The sequence below is a fragment of the Halichoeres trimaculatus genome, unplaced genomic scaffold (assembly GCF_033239565.1).
Source record: "Halichoeres trimaculatus isolate MK-OKI-2021-1 unplaced genomic scaffold, fHalTri1.1 fHalTri1_scaffold_12, whole genome shotgun sequence".
NCBI classification, from domain to species: domain Eukaryota; kingdom Metazoa; phylum Chordata; class Actinopteri; order Labriformes; family Labridae; genus Halichoeres; species Halichoeres trimaculatus.
The window spans coordinates 28,272,553-28,292,818 of NW_027437190.1; the positions used below are offsets into that span (position 1 = coordinate 28,272,553).

Consider the following 20,266-nt stretch of genomic DNA (forward strand, 5'->3'; position numbering starts at 1 on the left):
CACTCCTGCACATATACGCCAGTGAGTTAAAGGACATTTGGAGGTGGTTGTGTTGTAACTCAATCTCACCTGAGCAGTGCTGCAGTCCTTTAAACCAGCAGCAGGCTGAAAGCAGCTTTGTTCTCCTGCAGTGTCTTGAAAAGGCTCCTGATGTTGATTGTGAACGTGAGGGATTCTTGTGACACCTAACAATAAACAACCAATCACATGCCATCTTCCTAAGGTGAGCTTTTTGGACTTCTTGACCATTTTAGGCACTGAAGCCAATGGTTTAATGACTTCTGCACCACCAAGACTAAAAGCTATCTTAATGTAGGAGCACCAATGCAGCGCCCCCTGTTGACAAAGCAATTCCTCCTATAATACAGCTAATGTGATTCTGTGCATGTGAGTCATGAGTTTCCTTTCTGCATAACTGTGCTCCTGGTTTTCCCATATGTGTATTTGTGTGTTTTCTTTATCTCCCCCTAAACCAGCCCACCTATGTTTCTTGCCTGGTTGCGCCTGTATAGGACAGGCTGCAGCACTGACTCTATAATATGTTTTGACCTTGCCCTGAGACCTCCTCATTTCATTAAACGTGTTGACAAGTCAAACATGCCCAGTGTCTCCTCTGCCTGAAAAGCATCAGCATGGAGGAGGGATCACTAAGACCAGGAGAGAAAGAGATGTATGTTTCTGTTTGAGGTGAAGTTCAGTAGCAGCTGCTGTTGCGTGACTTCAAATGATCGATGAGTTCTGATGTCTGAGGGGGCACCAACTGAGTCCAGATCCCTTAAAGGTAGGTTCATCTTTCCTCTCAGCTGACATGAAGTAGATTTGATTTGTTGGAGCAAGTTTGTCTCTTTTACTCTCAACATCAAGGTCAGTCCAGGAAGGAGTAAAAAAAAAACAAAAGAAAAAACAGTAATTAAGCTTGACATGCTGTTGGAGGTTGTTTAACTTTACCCAAAGGTAAAACAACATCCTCTCTGTGTTTTGTAACAGATGGAGTGATACATTATTCTTTTTAGAAGTCACTGAAATAACATAACCTGCATTAAAACACATCCATCACTGATAGGATAATGGTTCTCTCATGATATATTTAGTTAAGCATGTGTCTGTTTTTTTTTCCATTTTGTTTTGATTAGCTATCTGTTATCATCTTTAAGACACCCTAGCATGGATGCACCTTTGTTTATTCTTATTGTTTGTGCACTGTGAAGATTAATGCCAAAGAATTTGTTATAAATTGTTAAGTTTAGTAACACCCAATGAAAACTGCAGAGCCCCAGAAAGGGGATAAAAGAAAAACAAAAAACAGACAGCTTCACTGCTGCTAATATTACCTCTCACATGCCTTTATGAAAATACATTAATTGCTGTTTTCAGATCACAGTTTAATCAATAATTCAGATTTTCTAACTTTTAATATGATTCTTAATTATATTTTTATATATTTTTATTACAGTTTTATCATTCTCCATATTTTACTTTTATAGCTGTATTGCTGTATTTCAAGGTTTACCAAATAGATAAACAACAAAGTAACAACTAAACAAAATAGCATAGAGTAAATTAACAGAGCTTCTCGAAATCAAATAAGGCTAGTCAATTTGATAATAATAATAGAAATAATAATAATAATAAATAAATAATAAAATAAAGAAAATCAGGCTTTTTAGAGTTTGACCGCAGTCCATCTGGATTGAACAGGGAGACACAGTTTTTGACCTATACTGTAGCCAGTCACAAGGGGGAGCCGTTTTTGTGTTGGCCTCATTCTGAGCTGAGAGAGATGATGATTTTTTATTAAGTCTGTGGTTGCAACTTCCTGAAAAAAACTTTTGCTTTTTCTACGTAGCTTCTTGCATCAGTTTTGGTTTAAAACAAACCGCTTTAATCTCATCTCGGAGAAGCTGGTTTCTAATTTATGTTGTTAATCCTGTTTTTAAAAAAAGAGGGGGGAAACCTCATCAGAAAGCATGAAGACTCCCAGCTTGCACACATTTAAAATCTTTGCATGTAAGATTGTATCACTCGCTCTGTATTACAGAATCAACGCTTAGAAGCTGTCTCCTACCTCTAAGTAGTGGTTTAACACTTCACTGGTATAACATTCATGTGAATTATAATAACATCAAGATATTCATTGATATGATTGCCCTATCAAGATACTGTAAAAAGTGGCTTTAGACTGGGAGAGGGCAAGAGTGATAACCCTTTTTTTAACAATTTTACAAGATTCAAAATAAACTTCACATCGACCTCTAAGGAAAATGTGTCTGGCCGTCACTTTATTTGTAACTCAAAGGTCAGGCTTTCCTTTTGTACCCAATGCCTCCTGAGGTTGTTGGTGGGACATCTAATTATGTGATGATGAAATGAAATACATTTTCCTGACGTTTACAGAGTGATCATCCTCAGTCTCCTTCTCTCTCCTAAGTTGCAGTTCCTGGATCTCCCAGCAGAGGTCAGTGATGTCATACATTAACACCACCGAGCTGCAGTCCCTCCTGCTCTCCTTTCTGCAGCACTGCCTCAACAGCACCAGTGTGCTGTCTCCACCAATACCTCTGAACTACACTACCCAGCAGGCTTTGCACCAAGCAGGAGGTTCCAGGGTCCACGCTCAGTCTCAGGGCATGATGTACATCTTTGTGGTGGTTGGCATGTTCAGCTTCTTCACATTCGGCATCATGCTCAGCTACATCCGCTCCAAGAAGCTGGAAAGCTCTCAGGACCCGTACCACCAGTACATCGCCCATGAGTGGACCAAGGTGCTGACTCCGTCCAGGATCGTTGCTGAGGCGCTGCACAGGGAGGCAGCAGGTACCAGCGTGGGCAGCAAGGAGCCTGTCGTTATCTGCAACCCTGCAACATTGGAGCAGCTGCCGGACTAGAATACGACTAGAGTGAAAATATAAAACCATGAAACACAAGATTTTAAGCTTCCTTAACTTTTAATGTCACATAGCAACCAAAAAGTTAGTGTTCATTCCAAATGTTCAGATCAGTAATTTCACAGAAACATTCTGAATCATAAAACTGCATCATGTTCAAATATTCATTCAAGTGCACTGAGTCAAGCAACCATAACTCTTAAAAGAGATGACATTCACGGTATCCACTAAGTGAAATATGTGAGTCTATGGAGTTTGGATTAGGACAAACAAGGTTGAAACCAGATCTGCTTGAGGGTAAAACTATAAAGAATGAAATAAAAATGTTTTATTGTCATTTTTTTTGTTGTTGTTTTAAATCAAACCTTTTCAAGTGATTTCAAATGTCTTTGGTGTAGATTCAGACCTTTTCAAGTTGAATGATCAGCCTCACAGGACAGCTAAATCCTTCTCCAAGAAACCAACAGACTTTTTCAAACAAAGGTCCTACCAACAAGGTTCAGCTTTGCTTTTAAGTATGCAATGTTGAAAAGCAGGTGGACAAATCTGTCAGATTAAATAACTGTTTGAAGTCAAAAAGCAAACAAGTTCTCCGACAATTTTCTGTTCTTCTAGTTTTCGGATCTGAGCAAATTCTTCATCCAGGACACGAGGCCTTGTTTGCCACTTTGAGGCCGCATTGCAGCATTGGCTTTTTTCTTCTCCTCCTTCCTCCTCTCCCTCTCCTTCTCTTTCTCTCTCTGCAGCTCCAGTCTGTGTTGGTGGGCTCCGTTCACAGCGCGCTCTATCTCTCGTGTCAAACTGAAGTGAACCATCTGCATTTTAAGCATTGGTACAACAAGGTTGTAATTGTCCACCATCTTGTTGAGGTTTACCAACTCCTCCTCTACGGATGCACACAGCTGCTCCCATTGGCTGTGCTCTTTAGGAGTCATAGGGTCAGCAAGCCTGGACCTCCCCTCCAACAATCTTTTTCGGATGTGAGCAGCCTTCTCCCGGATATCACGCTGTGTAACAACCCATGGTGGCTGGTAACCATTGTCTATGAGGATGCGGTTGAGGTTGTGGGTCATGGGATCAGCGTATGGATTGTGTTCAAACTTGTTGAGGGGCTTCCCAGCTCCACTTAGGTTCCTGAAGTCTCCCCGGGCCATGGACTCCTGGATCAGATCCTCCACCAATCTCTCCACAGCCTGGGTGATCTTGATCTTCCGGCTGCGCTGACGCATATCTCGCTCCACCAGCGCCCCCTCTGCAGCGGCTGCCCTCTCATGCTCCCTCTGACGATAGTTCAAAACCTGTTCGGAGGCACGGTCCACACGAACCTGCCGGTACTGACGCTCTCGCTGACTGGGCGTTCCTGTGCCAACACCCTCGTAGCTGAGGTAGTGTCTGTGCTGAAGTGCTGTACCCGTGGACTTATCCTCTTCCTCCACTTCCTTCCCTTCATCAGGTTGCTTGATCTTGCTCTGATGAGCCAATACAGCTCTGTAGGCCTCCTCCACTTGAGCAAACAGCCCTGCATCTGCAGTTGGGGCACCTGAGTCTGGATGATAGAGCTTGGCAAGGCGCAGGTACGCCTCTTTCACCTGCAGTGGACTGCTGTGTCCATCATCAGAGAGTTGCAGAAGCCTGTAGCTTTCTTGCAAGCTGTGGCTAATCTGAGGCCTGGAGCTGAACCTCCTGAGCAAAAGAGACTGCCGAGATAAGATGAGCTGGAAACAACCATGGTAGAAACTGCTGCCGGCAATAAGGAGGTGGGAGGTACAGCTCATTGCTCATCAACTCCTGTGGGTTTGAAACACACAAAGTGATTAAGAATTTCAAAGATAATCTTAAACAGAGAGGAACAGAAAGTCATTCTGTCAGGAAGAGATGATAAATAACAGACTACCAGAGGTATAAACAACTGTTGGCTAAAAATTCAGTCGTGTTGTAGTGGTAAGATTATCGGGTAGAAAAGCTAGAGTTTTTTTTTCTTTCTAAATTCTACTTTTTTCAGGAATCTCACCTGCATGGTAAACGGATTTGGATAACTTACGAGTGGGCAAACTGCCTTACTTTGGCTTGTTTTGCTGTTTACAAATGAAAATTATTTTTTCCATTAAAAGAAATTGTGAGAGTTTTAAAGCCATGCGAAAACAAAACTGGAGTTGAGGTAATGTTAAAATTACTGTTGCAATCCTAAACACTTGGTTTTTACCTTAGGTTAGCTGCAGCTAGTCATGAGCAGCAACTTTAGCAAGAATTACTAATTTGAATATTTAAGTTTGATAATAAACCACAGTTTTATTTTAAACATGGAATCTTATATCTGGATAGTGTCGTTTTTAGTCATAATCCGGGTCTGAAACCAACTTTTGATTAACTAAACATAATAACAATAACTGGATTCAGAATATCTGCAACCAAATTATAACTTTTTGTATGCAAATCTGGGCTGATTACAGAAAGCATTTAATATCTCGCAAAGACAGACGTTACCGGTGTTTCGGTATAAAATGTTACCCTGTTGAATAGTGATTCATTCAGTATGGTCAAAGGTCAATGATACATTCAGCATAATTCAATCGCTAGTCACGGTTACTCCTAACTTCAAAACACCGGCTGCTCTGTAACGGTTGTGATCCCGCCAGAACTAAAAGGAAAGTGACACCTTCACGGATATTTCACACATTTAATCTAGTATCTTTAAAAAAGATAACTCGTTTCGTTTCAAAATGTGTGCGCAAAACTATGATGACGTAAGTTGTATATATAAACACAGTCTACAGCCGGGTAGGAGTTGGCCCACTGTGAGCTAAACGCTACAACTGAATATGTTATAAAAGACAGTTATTAAAAATACACAACAGTGAAAGGGTTGGAATTGTAAAAATTAAACAGTAGTATCGCACATATCTATTTATCGCACATTATTAAACATAAATGACCTACAAGTAAACATGAGCAGGCTGTATCCTTCCTCGTCTTCTTCTTCTTCGTGGTTTAGTCTTCAGTGGTTGAGTAATGCTGCCCTCTGCCGACCAAGTAGTAACACTGTTCCCCAAAAGAAGAAGACGGCACCACTGGAAAGTTTGAACAGCAGCAGAAATTTCCCAAACAACTGTTCAATTAAAACAAAAAAAGATTACAAGAATCTTTAGCCCCCTTTTTTAAAATTTGTTAAAATAGATATATTCTTTTCTTTTTTCCTATAATAACCTTCCATTCATTTGGTTCCCTGTTGATGCACAAACCATAAATTTAAACCAACAGTGTAATAACAAAATAACAGCACAAAATGTGGTTGGTTTCCTCGGGAAACGCCATGCCATAGAGGGTTCGTATCAAAAGTCAAATCAAAAATCAAAAATGACCATCTCATGTCTTTATTTTTTAACAACACAACTGTTGTCTTGTGTACTGGCTTTAGGCCATCTCAGACTCTCAAAATCAGGAAATTACAAAAGAACATAAACAACCTGTGTAACTAACAGTACAAGGAGTCACTAGTGCTACCTGATAAAACTGAATTGTATTTCTGTTCGTACGACACATAAATAAGCTGTAATGCAAAATTTAATCTCAGGATCATTTAAAATTCTTCTTAATGCAAAAAGATGTAGAAAACATCTAAAATGAAATTAAAAAGGCAGAGGAACTGACACTAAAACTAAAAGATATATACACAAAAACCCATGTTTAAAAATTGTTCAAAACAACCTCTGAATCAGTGTTTGAATTTGGTCAACAAATCAGATGTTTCTCAAACAACCATTATTGTGTGGTCAAGTTCCATTTTTCCTTGTTCCATTAAAAAGTGCCATTTCAAAGTGTATAAACACTTACTATGAGTTTTGGTTTGGTTTTTACACATTCTTGATGATAAAAGATTTAAAAAAAAACAGAGAAGAGAATCAGATGCTGAGTCTATATAACCTTCTCATGCAGCACATGTATAAAGGTGAAGCTGGCAGTGCAGCATTGTCCTTGGCATTTGACAAGATGAAAGATAGCTTAATTGTTTGAGCTCTGATCCATAAAATCTAACATATCTGTACCGTGTAAGTTCATGAAATTTTTTGGCTATTGAACTGTGAAGTCAACCCTCCTCAGTGCTGGTTCAGTCTTTTTTTCTGTTTACATTCACACAAGAAGCACTGATACACAGGGGTTTAAATGTGTGTGGTTTGTTTGTCTGGGGTGCATTTCAATTTAAAGTCCAGGAAAACCCACAGACAAAACTCACCTCTGGACCATCAGCTGATGTCTGACAACTTCTCCACCAGATCGTTCCTATTCATTGCCTTGAGAACCCTCCTGGTTAACTCCATACAGTGTTTTCTGTAGGTGCCTAACATGAGATCCACCAGCTCCAGCATGTCTTTGTTCTCCAGTTCACTCCTTGAAATGCCTGTGAGGCCTGCCAGGACGCCCCTGTCCTGCAGATACCACTTGAACTTTTTGAACTCTTCCTGTGTCAAGTCCTCCAGAATTTTTAGCAGCCTCTCTCGGTCTGTGGTGCTGATTTTTACAGCCTATTGAATTCAAAGTAAAAAAAGAAAAAGATAATTTTTTGATGGTTGATGATATTTTTTCTTGCCTCACAGTAAAAGCATTCTCAAATGTGGCATTTAGTAGACATCAGACCTGCATACTGTTGGTTAACCTTTGCATCTGTGCAGACAGCTGATCATCCACAGAGGGTTTGTCTGAAGACAAAGGAAATAAAACATAGTGCATGAGTGACTGATTATCAAATTACTTTACAGCAGGCTCTATAAATATATTCTGTAATAAATGATGTTCAGTGAATGGGAGGTTATGCAAAGTAGAATCTGAATGGGACCTGACGAGATTCTGTGTAGCATAACCACCCACTTACTAGATTCTCCTGCTGACACCCAATGACACTTAATTTTTTAGCACCTGAAATCAACATTAAACTTAACATTTTCTTTCACTATAAAGTGGAAACTTCAACGTGTCTCCACTGAAATTCTGTAAAAATTGAGACTTTTTCTAGAGACATAATTAGGACAGGAAGAGGTGAGATCTCAAACTCTCTGAATTTACAGGACTGATTTCTTCAGATTAATTTATTATGACATGCTTGATCACAGCAGGAACAAAAAGAGAGCTGGGTGATTAAGAGTGATTATATAAAATGACAATAACTAGAGCCAGCTGAATGACTTCATCTACAACATGAGTTTATCCTGTGACATCAAAATGTTCTTACCTCCTTGGTTTCAAGTTATAAAATCACTGGAAATGTTTTCATTACATCATAACTAACACTGTTAAATTTGAAAGAACTGATTAGTGGTGGAACGTAAATTAAAGAATGTATTCCTTGTAAAACCTCAGCTTGTGCAGCATCTTACCTACTGAGGCAGGGTTTTGAAGGTCATCTGAAATAAAAAAGACAACAAATCCAAAATGAAAAACTGGTTTTTAGTTTATTAGTTGCCTACATTATTGAATAATGTTCGATAACCACCAACCTTCTCTGATATCACAGGTCCATACTTGCTTAGAATAAACATCTTTTCTTGAGTAGAAGAGTGCAAGTTGGAATTTTCTGTTTGGTTTCTCTATAAAAACTTGATAGAAAATTTTGTCTTGGTTGTCATACCCGAGGGTAATTTCCTGTGTAAAAACATGAGAATTCAGAAATCCAAGGATGTGGTGAGACATTGAAAGACCAAAACCAGAAGCTTAGCACAGATATGAAACTTTGATATTTTCTATTTCCATCATAATGAAGCACATTTTTATAGTCAGTGTGTCTAACAGTAAACAATCTCCCATTCTGTGTAATTTTCAATTTTAATTTGGGAATGATAATCCTGTAAAAAGAACAATGTGATATAAGAAGTAGTTAGGCTCTCAGGCTTTGAGCAGGAGACATTGTGGAGCTGTGCTTCTCCCATTGACTCTCTTCACTGGAGGAATCCAGCTTTGAAAATAAGAAATATTTCTTGTCTCATCTTTTCTTCTGTTTTTACCTGATCCTTATCTGTTTTTGAGACACCATGACAATTGAACACACATCAATAACTGCTCTGGACCTGTGTGAAAGACTGCCTTCATTAGGTACAAAGACACAGCTGATGACAGACTAACTGTACCTGTGGGTTAATCTCTGCTGTTTTCATATCTGCTGTGAGGCTGAAACCTTGCTTTAATCTCAGAGCCCTGTCTGGACGTGGATTTTTGATTGTTTTGAATCCCTCCAAAGATTCAGCCTGGTTCACAGTCTGTAAACATAAAGAGCACAGAAATGATCACATGGTCACTCATCTGTTTCCTTGGTACATTCAGGATGCAGCTCATTAATAATGGAGTATCAGGGGCAATACTGGGGAGGAAGTCATGGTGTATGAAAGAAACAGAGATGTAACATTCAGAGAATTAAGTTTTAACAATAAACAGAAAATTTAACCACCACAGCCTAGTGCTGGATTTTTGATTCCCATAACAGCAAGCAGCAACACAGCAGAGCTAAAAAAAAAAAAAAAACACCAAACGATGGCGATGTAAAATCTGATTTACTGGGAGGTCCAATCTTGAAAGACAATAGTTAAAAATACAAATGGTCACTAAAGGTGACTGAGTAAAAGCAGAATTTTTTTCTGTCATGAAACTCTCAAAAGTTTGTTCGATATTGTTTTTGGCACACCAGTATCTGATCATCGGCTTTGGTGCCACATTAAATCTGGTGTTCTGCATTTCTGAGAGGAAGACATTTACTCACCTGTTGTAGAGCAGGATCACACGGGATCAGATACACACGCAGTTTGAGAAATGGTGTGTTGGGTTTGTAGTAGATCAACACGCAACATCTTATTTTCACTGTAAAGCCAGCTCTTATCAGAACCCCTCTTGGTGAGAAGACTGGTTCAGATAACTTGACATGGGATGGTGTGACCTCAGACACGTTTTCCACAACATCTCCACACTCATCTATGTGAAGAACTTTAAAGTTGTCAGATATTTTGGAATCGTCTTCTACACAAAACGAGAGCATACAAACATCATGAGGGGAAAAGAATTTCATCAGTTTTCCCAAATACTGTCAGTATTTTGGTTTATTTCATGTTCTTTTCTGTATTTCTACTCACCTGTGCAGATCCAGTGAGGCAGGTACACTTCATTTAACCTCCCCGTGATGACTTTGATGTCTATTAGAGGACCTGCAGGCATGTATTTGATGCTTTCCATCCTGTCCATGTGTCCTTCCCAAGAGCGAAAGTGGTACTGAAAGCTGACCTCCTCCTCACAGACCCAGCGCAAGCCAGAGACACTACATTCATAGTTTCCTGTTTCACTCTGTAGACTAAGACATGGAAAAGAACAGCAGTCTGTTTGTATACAGGCACAACAACTGAATGATGCTGTGTTACAGGCACAGCTGAGTAAATCCTCATATTGACTGTGTCAGTCTCAAGTTTATCTAAAACAAAAAGTTATTTTTACCTGTAAGTTGGAGACTCATCTCCTCTAGAGCTGTTCACCCCAGGTTCCATTTTGGTCCAGGGACTGGAGTCGGTCTGAAGGAGATTATCATGTTTAAGGAGACTTTCATATAAGCAGCAGCTCATACATAAACAAAATGAAAAAGAATAACAAAGAAACTGGATAAAAATGATGTCAGGGATTACCGTGCTGCCCCCACAGGCCTCAGGCTCCAAGCTTCCTGAGGGCCCTTGTTGGAAAGACAGAATTTTTCTTAGGGGTTTATTTTACATGTAACATCCATCAGTGTTTGTCAAAGCATGAAAGTGTAACTGTTTTCATTTAGTATTTTTTTATTATTTTATTTATTATCTGAACTCCTATTAGCTATTATTGATATGCCAATAACTCTCACTTATGACTCCCACTTCTTTTCAAGTTGTTGCTTGAAAAGAGGAAGGAGATTTTTTGTTAACACTATTCGTGGCCCAAACCAAAGAGCACAATCACAACAAGTTATCTTACCAGAGTAATCATTTTTTTTCTGTCTTTGTCTGCAGGGCGTTTGACTTTCATCAGACTCAACTCCTGACAGCTAAATAAACTGAACACAGAAGTAGTGTCTCTACTGTTTGCGAATTTATCGACATACTGACACGGTATTACGTTGTTTTCTAAAAAAAGAAAAGACTCAATGAAACTAAAAGATGAAAAACACAAAAATATGACAAAATCCCCCTCAGATGTTTCTCTAACATGTCCATGAGAAGAGAATCTCAGAACCCGTCATAGGATGATAAAATAGTCGCCAGCCAACTTCATTCTCACCTTACCCTCAATAACCTCTGTGAGCCTTTCCAGTCTGGTTTTCTCCCCCCTCATAGCACTGAAACAGCACTACTTAAAATCACCAATGACCTCCTCATGGCAGCTGATTCTGATTCTCTCTCCATACTCATTCTTCTTGACCTGAGTGCGGCCTTTGATACCATCTCTCACCCCATCCTCCTCAGTTGCCTCCATTGGTATTAGCCACCCCCCCCTCAGCTGGTTCCAGTCCTATCTCACAGGCCGCACTCAGTTCATACAGCTCCAGTCCTGCTGTTCTGATCCCTCCCCAGTCACTACAGGTGTGCCCCAGGGCTCCGTCCTGGGGCCCCTCCCCTTCATCACTTACCTCCTCCCTCTCTGCCATATTTTGAAAGGGTGTTTTGAAAGGCGCTTTTCAATAAAATGTATTAATATTATTGTTATATTACTATTATATGCATCTGGGGACGATGGTCAACTGTGCAGGCATTCAAGTGTAATCAACAGTTAATCAACCTTCAGCTGAGACTTCCTTTTCTCTGTGCTGCTGCACTGATGACCTTCCATACAAGGAAGTCTGTTTTTGAGTTTTTGTGAATGCAGATCATGGATGTCCTGCAAACACCACATCCTGAAACTAGATTAGTCAACGCAGACTTCTAATCACAACCAAAACAATTTACATGCTTTTTTTCCATAACTCACCTTGAGATCCTGAGCTGCTTTCTGACAGCTTCTCCACCAGATCCATCCTTTTCATCATTTCTAAAACATCCTTCATCACTTCCACGCTCTGCTGGCCATAGTTCTCCACCATCAGCCTCCGTGTCTCTGCTTTGTCAGCTGTCTCCATGCTGCGTCCTGGGATTTTTGGCAGACCTCTCAGTTTTGTCTCCTGCAAGACCTGCTTGAACTTCTCCAGCTCCCCAGGGCTTATCTTTTCCGGTGTTTCCAAAAGCTGCTCATGGTCTGCTGTCAGTGTAGATGTCTGAAGGTTTGAGTTATCAGAGGAAATTAATCAAAACATTTTCATAAGAACATATTAGACATATATAAGAAAAAAATGATCTCTGGTCATTTAGTTTCTTGTTTCAACCCTTTGTGGTAACAAAAAAATCTTGACAAAGCTCATTTATAAACAAGACATTTTTGGGGATACCCTGTCTCTGATCTCAGAAGGTTATTTTTTCAATATAATTTTTTTCTCAAATTTTGTTGTATTTTAATTTTTTACGATAATAATAATACACACTCAGATCATATCGAACTTTTCTTAATTTTGAAGTTGAAATCTTAGGATTTTTCACAAAAAAGTTACCAAGTATCAAAAATTAAAAATTGTTGCCTCTGTTTTGTAGAAATACTGATGGCTACAGATTAATCCATTTCCAATCTGTGTTGTGTAAACTGTGTATGATGTTACATTTCTTACTCTCTGAAGTCTTTGGGACTGGTGCTTCTCTGTGAGGAGAAATGAGAAGAAAAACTTCACTTTTAGATAAAAAACAACATAAAAACAAATAAGTAACACTAAAAATGAAAGTATTTGGCTTTGATGTCCCGTTCTTACGATTCATAACCAAAAGTTGCTGATAAAGGAGCTTCATCTGCTTTTAAACAAATAACAAATCAACTGCTGCAAAGCGACACTTTAATCTACTCAGTTTTGACATCAATAACATCAAAGAGGTTTAGTTTATCTCTAAGGTGTTTGCAGTCGGACTGAGAAAGTTATTGTCCTCTTACTCTGAGCTTTGAGTCTTGAGCCGGTCCCTGATAGCTTCCCCGCCAAATCAGTCCTCTTCATCTTCTTTAAAACATCTGCAGTCACCTTCACACACTGTTGGCCATGGATCTTCACCATCAGTTTGGCCATACTAGTCCTACCTGCACTGCTTATTCGATATTTCATGACTCCTATGGGCCCTTTTCTCGGAGCAGTCTGTTGCACGATGAGCTTAAATAGCTCAAACTCTCCAGAACTCAGGCCTCTCAGTGTTTTGAAAACTGTCCAATTAAGTGATGATGGTTTCTGACAGATAGAAATAACAGAGCAATTATGAGCTTCACTTCCACTCCAGTGACAGAACTTTAATTTGTTTGCATCAGTCCAATCCGTGAAGTCATGTCAGTTTTGCAACAACAAAAGACTAATATAAAAACAAAGCATTTATACCTCCTCTTTTTTAGCATCTGAACTCTTTCAAACTGCTTTATCACAACAGTTTTATTCAGGTAACAACAAGAATATGAAGAGTGTGATGTGTAAAGTATCTGATTTCATGTTACTCACTCTCTGAAGACGCCCAGGCTGACTTTCCCCTGACGAGAAATAAACAAAATTAATGATTCAAAAATCTTCACAAACCCTAAAGAGCCATGCAAGGGATCATGAGTAAAAGATTTCTTAATGTTAAAATAAAAAAATTCTCAATATGTTGTGGGTTTGGTTACATATACAATTTAATAAAAAATGTATAAATACAAGAGGACACACAGAGGCACCCCCTGTTAAAGGTCCCATATTATGCAAAAATCACTTTATTAAGTATTTTAGTGAAATTCGTGGGTCTTTGGCTTTCCTCCCAGCCCACAAAATGTGAGATTTAATGACAAAACCTGTACTTAGTAGTGCTTGTGAAAGTAAAATCCTGACTGATCTGATCTCTCCAGCAGCGGAGAGGAGAATGCCAAAGTTGAAGAGCCATCACTGCTCTGTTTTTGGCTGTAAACAGCCACATAGTTCCATACACAAGCTTCCCATCTCGGAACAAGACAAGACTAAGTGGCTAGAGTTCATTTATCAAGGAAATGTGCCAGCTACCCTCAGTAAAACTGTGTATGTGTGTGCAAGTCACTTCACGGCCGACTGCTTTTCCAACTTTGGACAGTACAACAGAGGGCTAGCAAATAGACTGGTCCTGAATCAAGGCGCATTACCAAATATCCGCCAACAAACCTCGAACCCTGGAAATGTGAGTATTTTAAATGCTGTGTGCTGTGGAGCAGATGTAAGAGCTTTTCCTCAGTGTCCCCCTGTCTCTGTGTTAGCTTCTGGATGCTAACTGTAGCTGCAGTTAGCCTGTTGTTTTAGCCTGTAAAGTTACGGTACACGAGCTTTGCTGCCTTCCAAACATTGTGCACTCAAAGCTTGTGGTGCCGCTCTCAGTGACGTGAAGAGTATCAGTATCAGAAGGTATCAGCTGTGGCTCATTTACATATGAAGGTCACGCCCACTAAATCAGACAGTTCTGAACAGAGGGGCCATGAGAGCCTGGAAACAATGCTGCTGTGCTTGATTTATTGGCTTTTTGGACCAAAACATGTTACTACCATTTCATGAAGACATCAATGATCCATATTAAACTGCAGAAAAGGAGCAGAATACGGGACCTTTAACTCAATTACTAACATGCAATCCAAAAAAATGTCACAAATATCAACATAAAATGATTAAAGAGACATGTGGTTTTGTTATGAAGCATTATTTTTTTCTTTCTCTGACCTTTAAGTCCTGAGCCTAACCCTGACAGCCTCTCAGCCAGGTCAGATCTGTTCATGTCCATTAAAACCTCTTTGGTCACCTCCACAGGATGCTGGTTCTTCACCATCAGATCTACCAGCTCCTTCAACTGATGTGCCGGCTCTGTTTGGATCTGTGGAAGACTCCTCTGGAAGTATGTAAACTGCAGCAAGAACCTGAATTTCTCAAGCTCTTTTAAACTCAAACCCCTCAGTGTTTGTAAAAGAACAAATTCAGCATCTTCCTTCACTGCCTAAAAACACAAAGAAACAGAAAATTAACATGATATTTAAACAAAGGTGATTAAAAAAACATTTCTGTGTATTAAGTCAAAGACGTATATTATCAGAATGATTTCTGCAAATATAAGAGAGTAAAGATCTAGTTCCAAGAGCGCAGATGGCCTAGTGGACTGGGTTGCACTCCATGAGGTTTGCCCTTGCACAGGAGGCCCGGGTTTGAATCCAGCCTGTGGTCCCTGGCCTCTGTTTCCTACTCTTCCCACTGTTCCTCTACCCAATTAAAGCCATAAAAAGCCCAAAAGATAACTTCAAAGGAAAAATCTTGCTCCGATGGTAATGCCTATTTCATATTAATAAATGTTTTTATATGGCAAAATACAACCTCTGAGAAATACAGGTTAAATATTATTTGTTGTAAAGCATCAAAGGAAGATTTTGAAGATGTTGGTCGAGATAAAAATACTTGGATCCGTGGCTCAGATGTTGCAAATTAAACAAAATTAAAACTAACTAAAAAAATGAAAAACATAAATAAATAAATAACTTTCTGCAACACGAATGACTTCAACTTTGAAACTTGTATTGGCTCAGAATCTCTTTACTACTGATGTATCGTTTTAGCTGCAGCTGCATGAGCGACAAAACAACTGTAGTGTTTTTATCTTAGCATGTAGAAAATGAAACCTTAGTTATGAAAAGTAAAAACTCACTGCTGCTGAAGATTTAGGTTGATGTTGGTCCACAAAGTGTTTTTCTAAAGAGAAAATATAGAAAAATCAAGATTTAGAGGAAAATAATCAAATTCAGTAAAGACTTTAGTTACCTTTCTGACACCTCTATAACTTTAAAAAGTGACATATATTATGTTTACTACAGAAAGAGATTCCCTCAACACCTTTGAATTTAGACAAGACAATATAACTTAAGCACAAATATTTAAATCGATAATTTCCAGGATGACCAGGAATCTCAAAGTTTTGATTGTTAAAAATGTTGATGTTGACAGATTCAAATTTCTTTTACAAACGCATTCAATGAAATTCATAGTTGTGTTTATAAAACATCAAAAACAAATATGTCATTATTCATTGTGATGCTTTAAGGTGTTCTTGTCTTACCTTTGAGTGCTGAGCTGCTCTCGGACAGCATCTGTACTAGATCAGTCCTGTTCATCTCCTCTAAAACCTCTCTGGTCAGCTCCACAGATTGTTGTCCATATGTCTCCATCATTAGATCCACTATTTTTTCTCCATCTCCTTTGTCTATCCTCATGTATAAAGAGATGGCTTTGAGACCTTGCTTGGAGACAATCTGCTTCAGGAACTCCTTGAATTCACTGAGCTCCCTCCCACTCAAACAGTGCAGAGTTTCAAGAAGCAGCTCCTGAACAGCTACCATTGTCGCAACCTGGAAGAATCAGAACAAACATGTGACTTTATGTAGGTAAAGGATTTCTCTTTACATTTCATCAGTAAAAGGGCAGAGCTGGGTGTTGAGGATGGATCCACTTCACTCTGCTCCTGATTAAAAACTAACATGGTTCAATCTTTGAAGCACACAGTCAGGACAGGTGTGATATTACTCACTTTCTGGATCAATGCAGAGCATTGTTCATCTGATTCTTTCTCTGAGGAGAAAAGTTTTACACAAGTTGGTCCAAACTTTCACAAAAAGAAAATATGCAATAACATTCATGCCCTCTTATCAATAACATGAAAGTATATTTTACAAAGAGAAAACAAAGAGAACATAAACATGTAGACAGAAGATAGGAGCCAGTTGTGTGATTTGAAGTTGTTCTGGTTTTTCAGGTCTTACTTTTCAACCTTGAGCGGGTGTCTGTCAGCCTCTGCAGCAGATCAGTTCTCTTCATTTTCTTTAAAATCCCTCTGGTTGTCTCCACAGAGAGTTGGCCGCAGGTCATGATCATCAAAAACACAGTTTCCTGATGACCACCTACAAATACCCTGTGTGTGTCTGTCTGTAAGAGCTGCCCCCAAGAGACACATGACTTGTTCCTTTTGATGGATTTGTGTTTCAGGATGTTCCTGAAGTACCCAATCTCCTCTTCAGTCAAATCAGCCAGAACGTCCATGAGCGCTTCTATATCAGATGTTATCATTTCAACCTGGGAAATTTAAGGGACATGATTCATGTACAAAAATGATATTTTTATTCTTTTAACAAACACCATGAATTTCTTGATAGATTTTCTTTTTGCATGAAGTATTCATTTCAAGACAGTGTCTGTTTAACCAGTCGTATAATATCTTTGAGATGAAAAAGCAAAAAGAAAACCAACAACAAAAACGACTAAAAAATTAAACTGTTTTCATTAATTTGAGTGTAACATAAAGTTTAATGTGCCGTCCTAATAAAGCTCTGTGAGGGACATTATTTTTGAATTCAAATGTCTAAGATGATCAAAGTTGGGTTGTGTAGAGTCAGTGTGAAAAGTCATACTCACTCTCTGGATCAGTGAAGGCAACTGTTTGGTGTCTGTTTCCGAGTGTTTCTCTGAAAGAAAAAATGAAACAATAAAAGATTTCTGAGGGTTTTCTTTTACTTCACCGTGTATGCAAACTTAAAACTCAGGATTTCATCATTTAGTCATCCCAAAGATCTTAACCGTAATCATAATGTTTAACAATAATAACCACATCAACTTTTATCTAATATTGCACATGTCAAAGCTGATGCCCTTTTTTAAGACTTAACCAAATGAAGAACTTTTTTTAACTGGATGCTTCATGAGAAACTTTGTGTTTTTTGTTTCTGTTTTATCATCCTTGTCTTACCTTTACTTCCTGCTCTGCTGTCTGACAGTCTCTTCACCAGTCTAGTCCTGTTCTCCTTCCGTAAAGCATTTTTGGTCAACTCCACAGACTCTTCACTGTACTTCTCCATCATCAGCTCCACTACTTCCTCTGCTTTCGTCCCTTTTGGATGGAGTTTTGAAAGGAGCTGAACGCCTTCCTCCAATTCAACATCTAGGTTAAAATCTTCCAGCTCCTCCGAGCTCAAATCTTTCAATATTTCATACAGCTCCCTCTTAGTCGTCATCTTTTCAACCTGGAACATGAGAAATATCACACAATAAGCAGGCTCAGGCGTGTGCTACATTTCTGACATCTCTTCATTTTTAACTTAACCCCACCTGTTACTAATAAAGTTAATAACAGCTGGGGTGATTCACTAATTCACATAACAATAGCTCATAAATGTTCACTGACTGTAAAACGTTTTAAAATGCAAACAATGAAACGGGAAATTAATCATAGGTCTTTCAGTTTATAGATCTACTCAGATTCATTTCTATCATTCATGGCCGGTTGCCAGAATATCCCAATTAGTTTTTCCATTCATTCTGTACTTGTATAGGACCAAAACATTACACATATTTAGCTTTTTTTTAAACTACTCATTATCCAAAAAGGTCTTGTACATTTTAAAGAAAATTCATGTCATGTCAGTTTAGGGTTAGGTTAAGCTTTGGATCAATATTTCAGTAAGTCTTCAGTCAACCTAGACAGTTTCTGCCTTTATAACAGGACTGACTCAGATTTACAGACTTCCCTTATCCATTAAAACTACTCTCTTCAACTTTTACTTAAGGCTAGCGGGTTTTTTTTTTAATTATTAATTTATTAGTTCATTTGGCAGGCAAAGGTAAATACGATGACTAATAGTAACGTATTACTTTTTCGAGGAAAAAAAACACATGAACACTTAACCCCAAGTCCAGGCTAGCAATTTTAGCAGAGAACCAGCAGTTGGTTGTATATGTTAAATATCGACAATATTTATGACGTTACTTCTTCAAACCTGAAACATTTCTGTCTCCTGTGACGCCAACATACTTCGGCTAAAATGACATTTCTCTCCCGTTTTCTTACTCATACACACGCAAAAATTCTGCCTAGTTCTCAAATACTTTAGTAGGCAGACTACATTATGTAGCATTAACTGTAACTCCACACGAACGTTAGCTTAATGTTAGCTAGGTTGTACGCTGTATTTGAGTTACGAAGGCTTCCAACTGTCATTTCCACACACGCGGAAGAAGACCTCAAAAAGTTAAAGACCAATACATTTTCGTTTCCGTTCTCTATTGTTCGCCGATAAGGTTCGGTATTTATGCTGGACGTTCACAACACTCACCGTGCAAGCAGTCACATTTGTACTCAGGAACACCAGCTTAAAATTAAGCTATATTTCTACCCTTGGTTCACTTATTCCTGTGGACAAGCATATTTCCTGATCAGGGGCGCCGCTATCTTACAGGCAGGATGGACCCGGAGAGAGCTGACCAACTCTGAATCACTGCACAGCAGTGACAGTTAGTTTTGAAATGACTACGTCGGCTGTGTACAACACCCTAAAGGGGCCCCACCCTCACTGTTTTGGGAAACTCGATTCATTTTCCTGAGTAGAGTTTAAATGAGTCACTCACCACTTCAGTCACTTTTTTTTCTTTAATAAAGAAATAACCAATTAACAAAAACAATGAACTACTAGAGGACTACGACTAAAACAGATGAATACAGTAATTAAGCCGATCTATCAAATGAGTTTATGTATGTATATATATGTATATGTATAATTCCTCCTCAGGGTTTTTTTGTTTTGTTTTGTTTTGTTTTGGTTGTTTGTGCTGTTTTCATTACAATTATTATTTGAGACAATTTAATTTGATAAATAATGAGTTTTGACTGATTGAAAAAAATAAAGCAATAAAAAAAATAAATGAGTCACTCACCAAAGTGAATCGGGTTATTGAGTAATTTGAGTCACTTGAGTCAGTTAACCGGAAAGTGCATAGAAATCTATATTTCAGAGAGATTCATACCAGCGAAATGACTAAAAAGGACAATTAACACACTCCAATGTGAAAAAAAGAGTGAAAGATCAAAGTATATTAAAGAAACTTTTATTTTTCTGACTCACAAATAAAATAACATTCAATTAGATAAATATAACTGAGAAAAATTACAAAGTTCAAACAGTGCAACATTAGAAAAACTAACTATGTACAATAAATCTAAAGTAAAATAAAGCCTCTTGACAAATATGAAAATAAACGGAAATAGCTTAAACAATAGTGAAATAAAAATAAAGTGTCAGCAGTCATCAAAATGTCTCTCCTTTAAAATGAATTGTCCTCACAACAAATTGGCATTCAGGAAAATGATCTCAGGAACCTTTCCAGGACTGAGAAGGTAATGCTACGTACGTTCGAGCTGGCGAGTGACTCGTATGTGCTTTGAGACATACTGTGAGTGAGTTAGTGATCCGTATGTACTGTGGGTGAGTTATGACCCGTAAACACTGTGAGTTGAGCCATTCTAGGTACCAGCCATTCT

The 20,266-nt window shown here is 38.6% G+C and overlaps 3 protein-coding genes across 6 annotated transcripts; 1 reads left to right on the plus strand and 2 right to left on the minus strand.

The window, feature by feature from the left end:
• Positions 1-663: 663 nt before the first annotated feature.
• LOC141800790 (potassium voltage-gated channel subfamily E member 1-like) lies at positions 664-3,109 on the plus strand. 2 transcript variants are annotated; one of them, XM_074683576.1, is made up of 2 exons: positions 664-781; positions 2,429-3,109. In XM_074683576.1, the coding sequence occupies exon 2, from the start codon at positions 2,463-2,465 to the stop codon at positions 2,883-2,885; it is 423 nt and encodes a 140-aa protein (XP_074539677.1). In that variant the 5' UTR covers positions 664-781; positions 2,429-2,462; the 3' UTR covers positions 2,886-3,109. The 2 variants fall into 2 exon arrangements, with proteins under 2 accessions (XP_074539677.1, XP_074539678.1); XM_074683577.1 differs by having other exon boundaries at positions 696-781; positions 2,435-3,109.
• Positions 3,110-3,212: 103 nt separating this feature from the next.
• On the minus strand, positions 3,213-5,898 carry dnajc28 (DnaJ (Hsp40) homolog, subfamily C, member 28). The gene is made up of 2 exons (XM_074683575.1): positions 5,823-5,898; positions 3,213-4,673 (listed from the first exon to the last, which is right to left on the minus strand). Exon 2 carries the CDS (start codon positions 4,658-4,660, stop codon positions 3,497-3,499), a length of 1,164 nt encoding a protein of 387 aa, XP_074539676.1. The 5' UTR covers positions 4,661-4,673; positions 5,823-5,898; the 3' UTR covers positions 3,213-3,496.
• Positions 5,899-5,989: 91 nt separating this feature from the next.
• Positions 5,990-19,244, minus strand: LOC141800787 (uncharacterized). Of its 3 annotated transcripts, none has more exons than XM_074683573.1 (21): positions 18,729-18,965; positions 17,702-17,975; positions 17,371-17,420; positions 16,722-17,031; positions 16,490-16,530; positions 16,022-16,310; positions 15,614-15,657; positions 14,644-14,914; positions 13,432-13,460; positions 12,885-13,170; positions 12,571-12,599; positions 11,844-12,126; positions 10,535-10,578; positions 10,350-10,423; positions 9,995-10,209; positions 9,628-9,836; positions 9,002-9,130; positions 8,375-8,519; positions 8,255-8,281; positions 7,518-7,579; positions 5,990-7,405 (listed from the first exon to the last, which is right to left on the minus strand). In XM_074683573.1, the coding sequence occupies exons 1-21, from the start codon at positions 18,864-18,866 to the stop codon at positions 7,127-7,129; spliced, it is 3,228 nt and encodes a 1,075-aa protein (XP_074539674.1). In that variant the 5' UTR covers positions 18,867-18,965; the 3' UTR covers positions 5,990-7,126. The 3 variants fall into 3 exon arrangements, with proteins under 3 accessions (XP_074539674.1, XP_074539673.1, XP_074539675.1); XM_074683572.1 differs by having other exon boundaries at positions 5,991-7,405; positions 9,628-9,881; XM_074683574.1 differs by lacking the exon at positions 18,729-18,965 and adding an exon at positions 19,065-19,244 and having other exon boundaries at positions 5,993-7,405; positions 9,628-9,881.
• Positions 19,245-20,266: the final 1,022 nt, after the last annotated feature.

Coding starts and splice junctions, on each gene's coding strand:
- LOC141800790 (XM_074683576.1), top strand. CDS start 2,463: ATGTCATACATTAACACCACCGAGCTGCAGTCCCTCCTGCTCTCCTTT.
- LOC141800787 (XM_074683572.1), bottom strand. CDS start 18,866: ATGCTACATAATGTAGTCTGCCTACTAAAGTATTTGAGAACTAGGCAG. Junction 12,600..12,884: donor CTCAAGACTCAAAGCTCAGA/GTAAGAGGACAA, acceptor TTCTCCTCACAG/AGAAGCACCAGTCCCAAAGA. Junction 9,882..9,994: donor GCCTCACTGGATCTGCACAG/GTGAGTAGAAAT, acceptor CGTTTTGTGTAG/AAGACGATTCCAAAATATCT.
- dnajc28 (XM_074683575.1), bottom strand. CDS start 4,660: ATGAGCTGTACCTCCCACCTCCTTATTGCCGGCAGCAGTTTCTACCAT.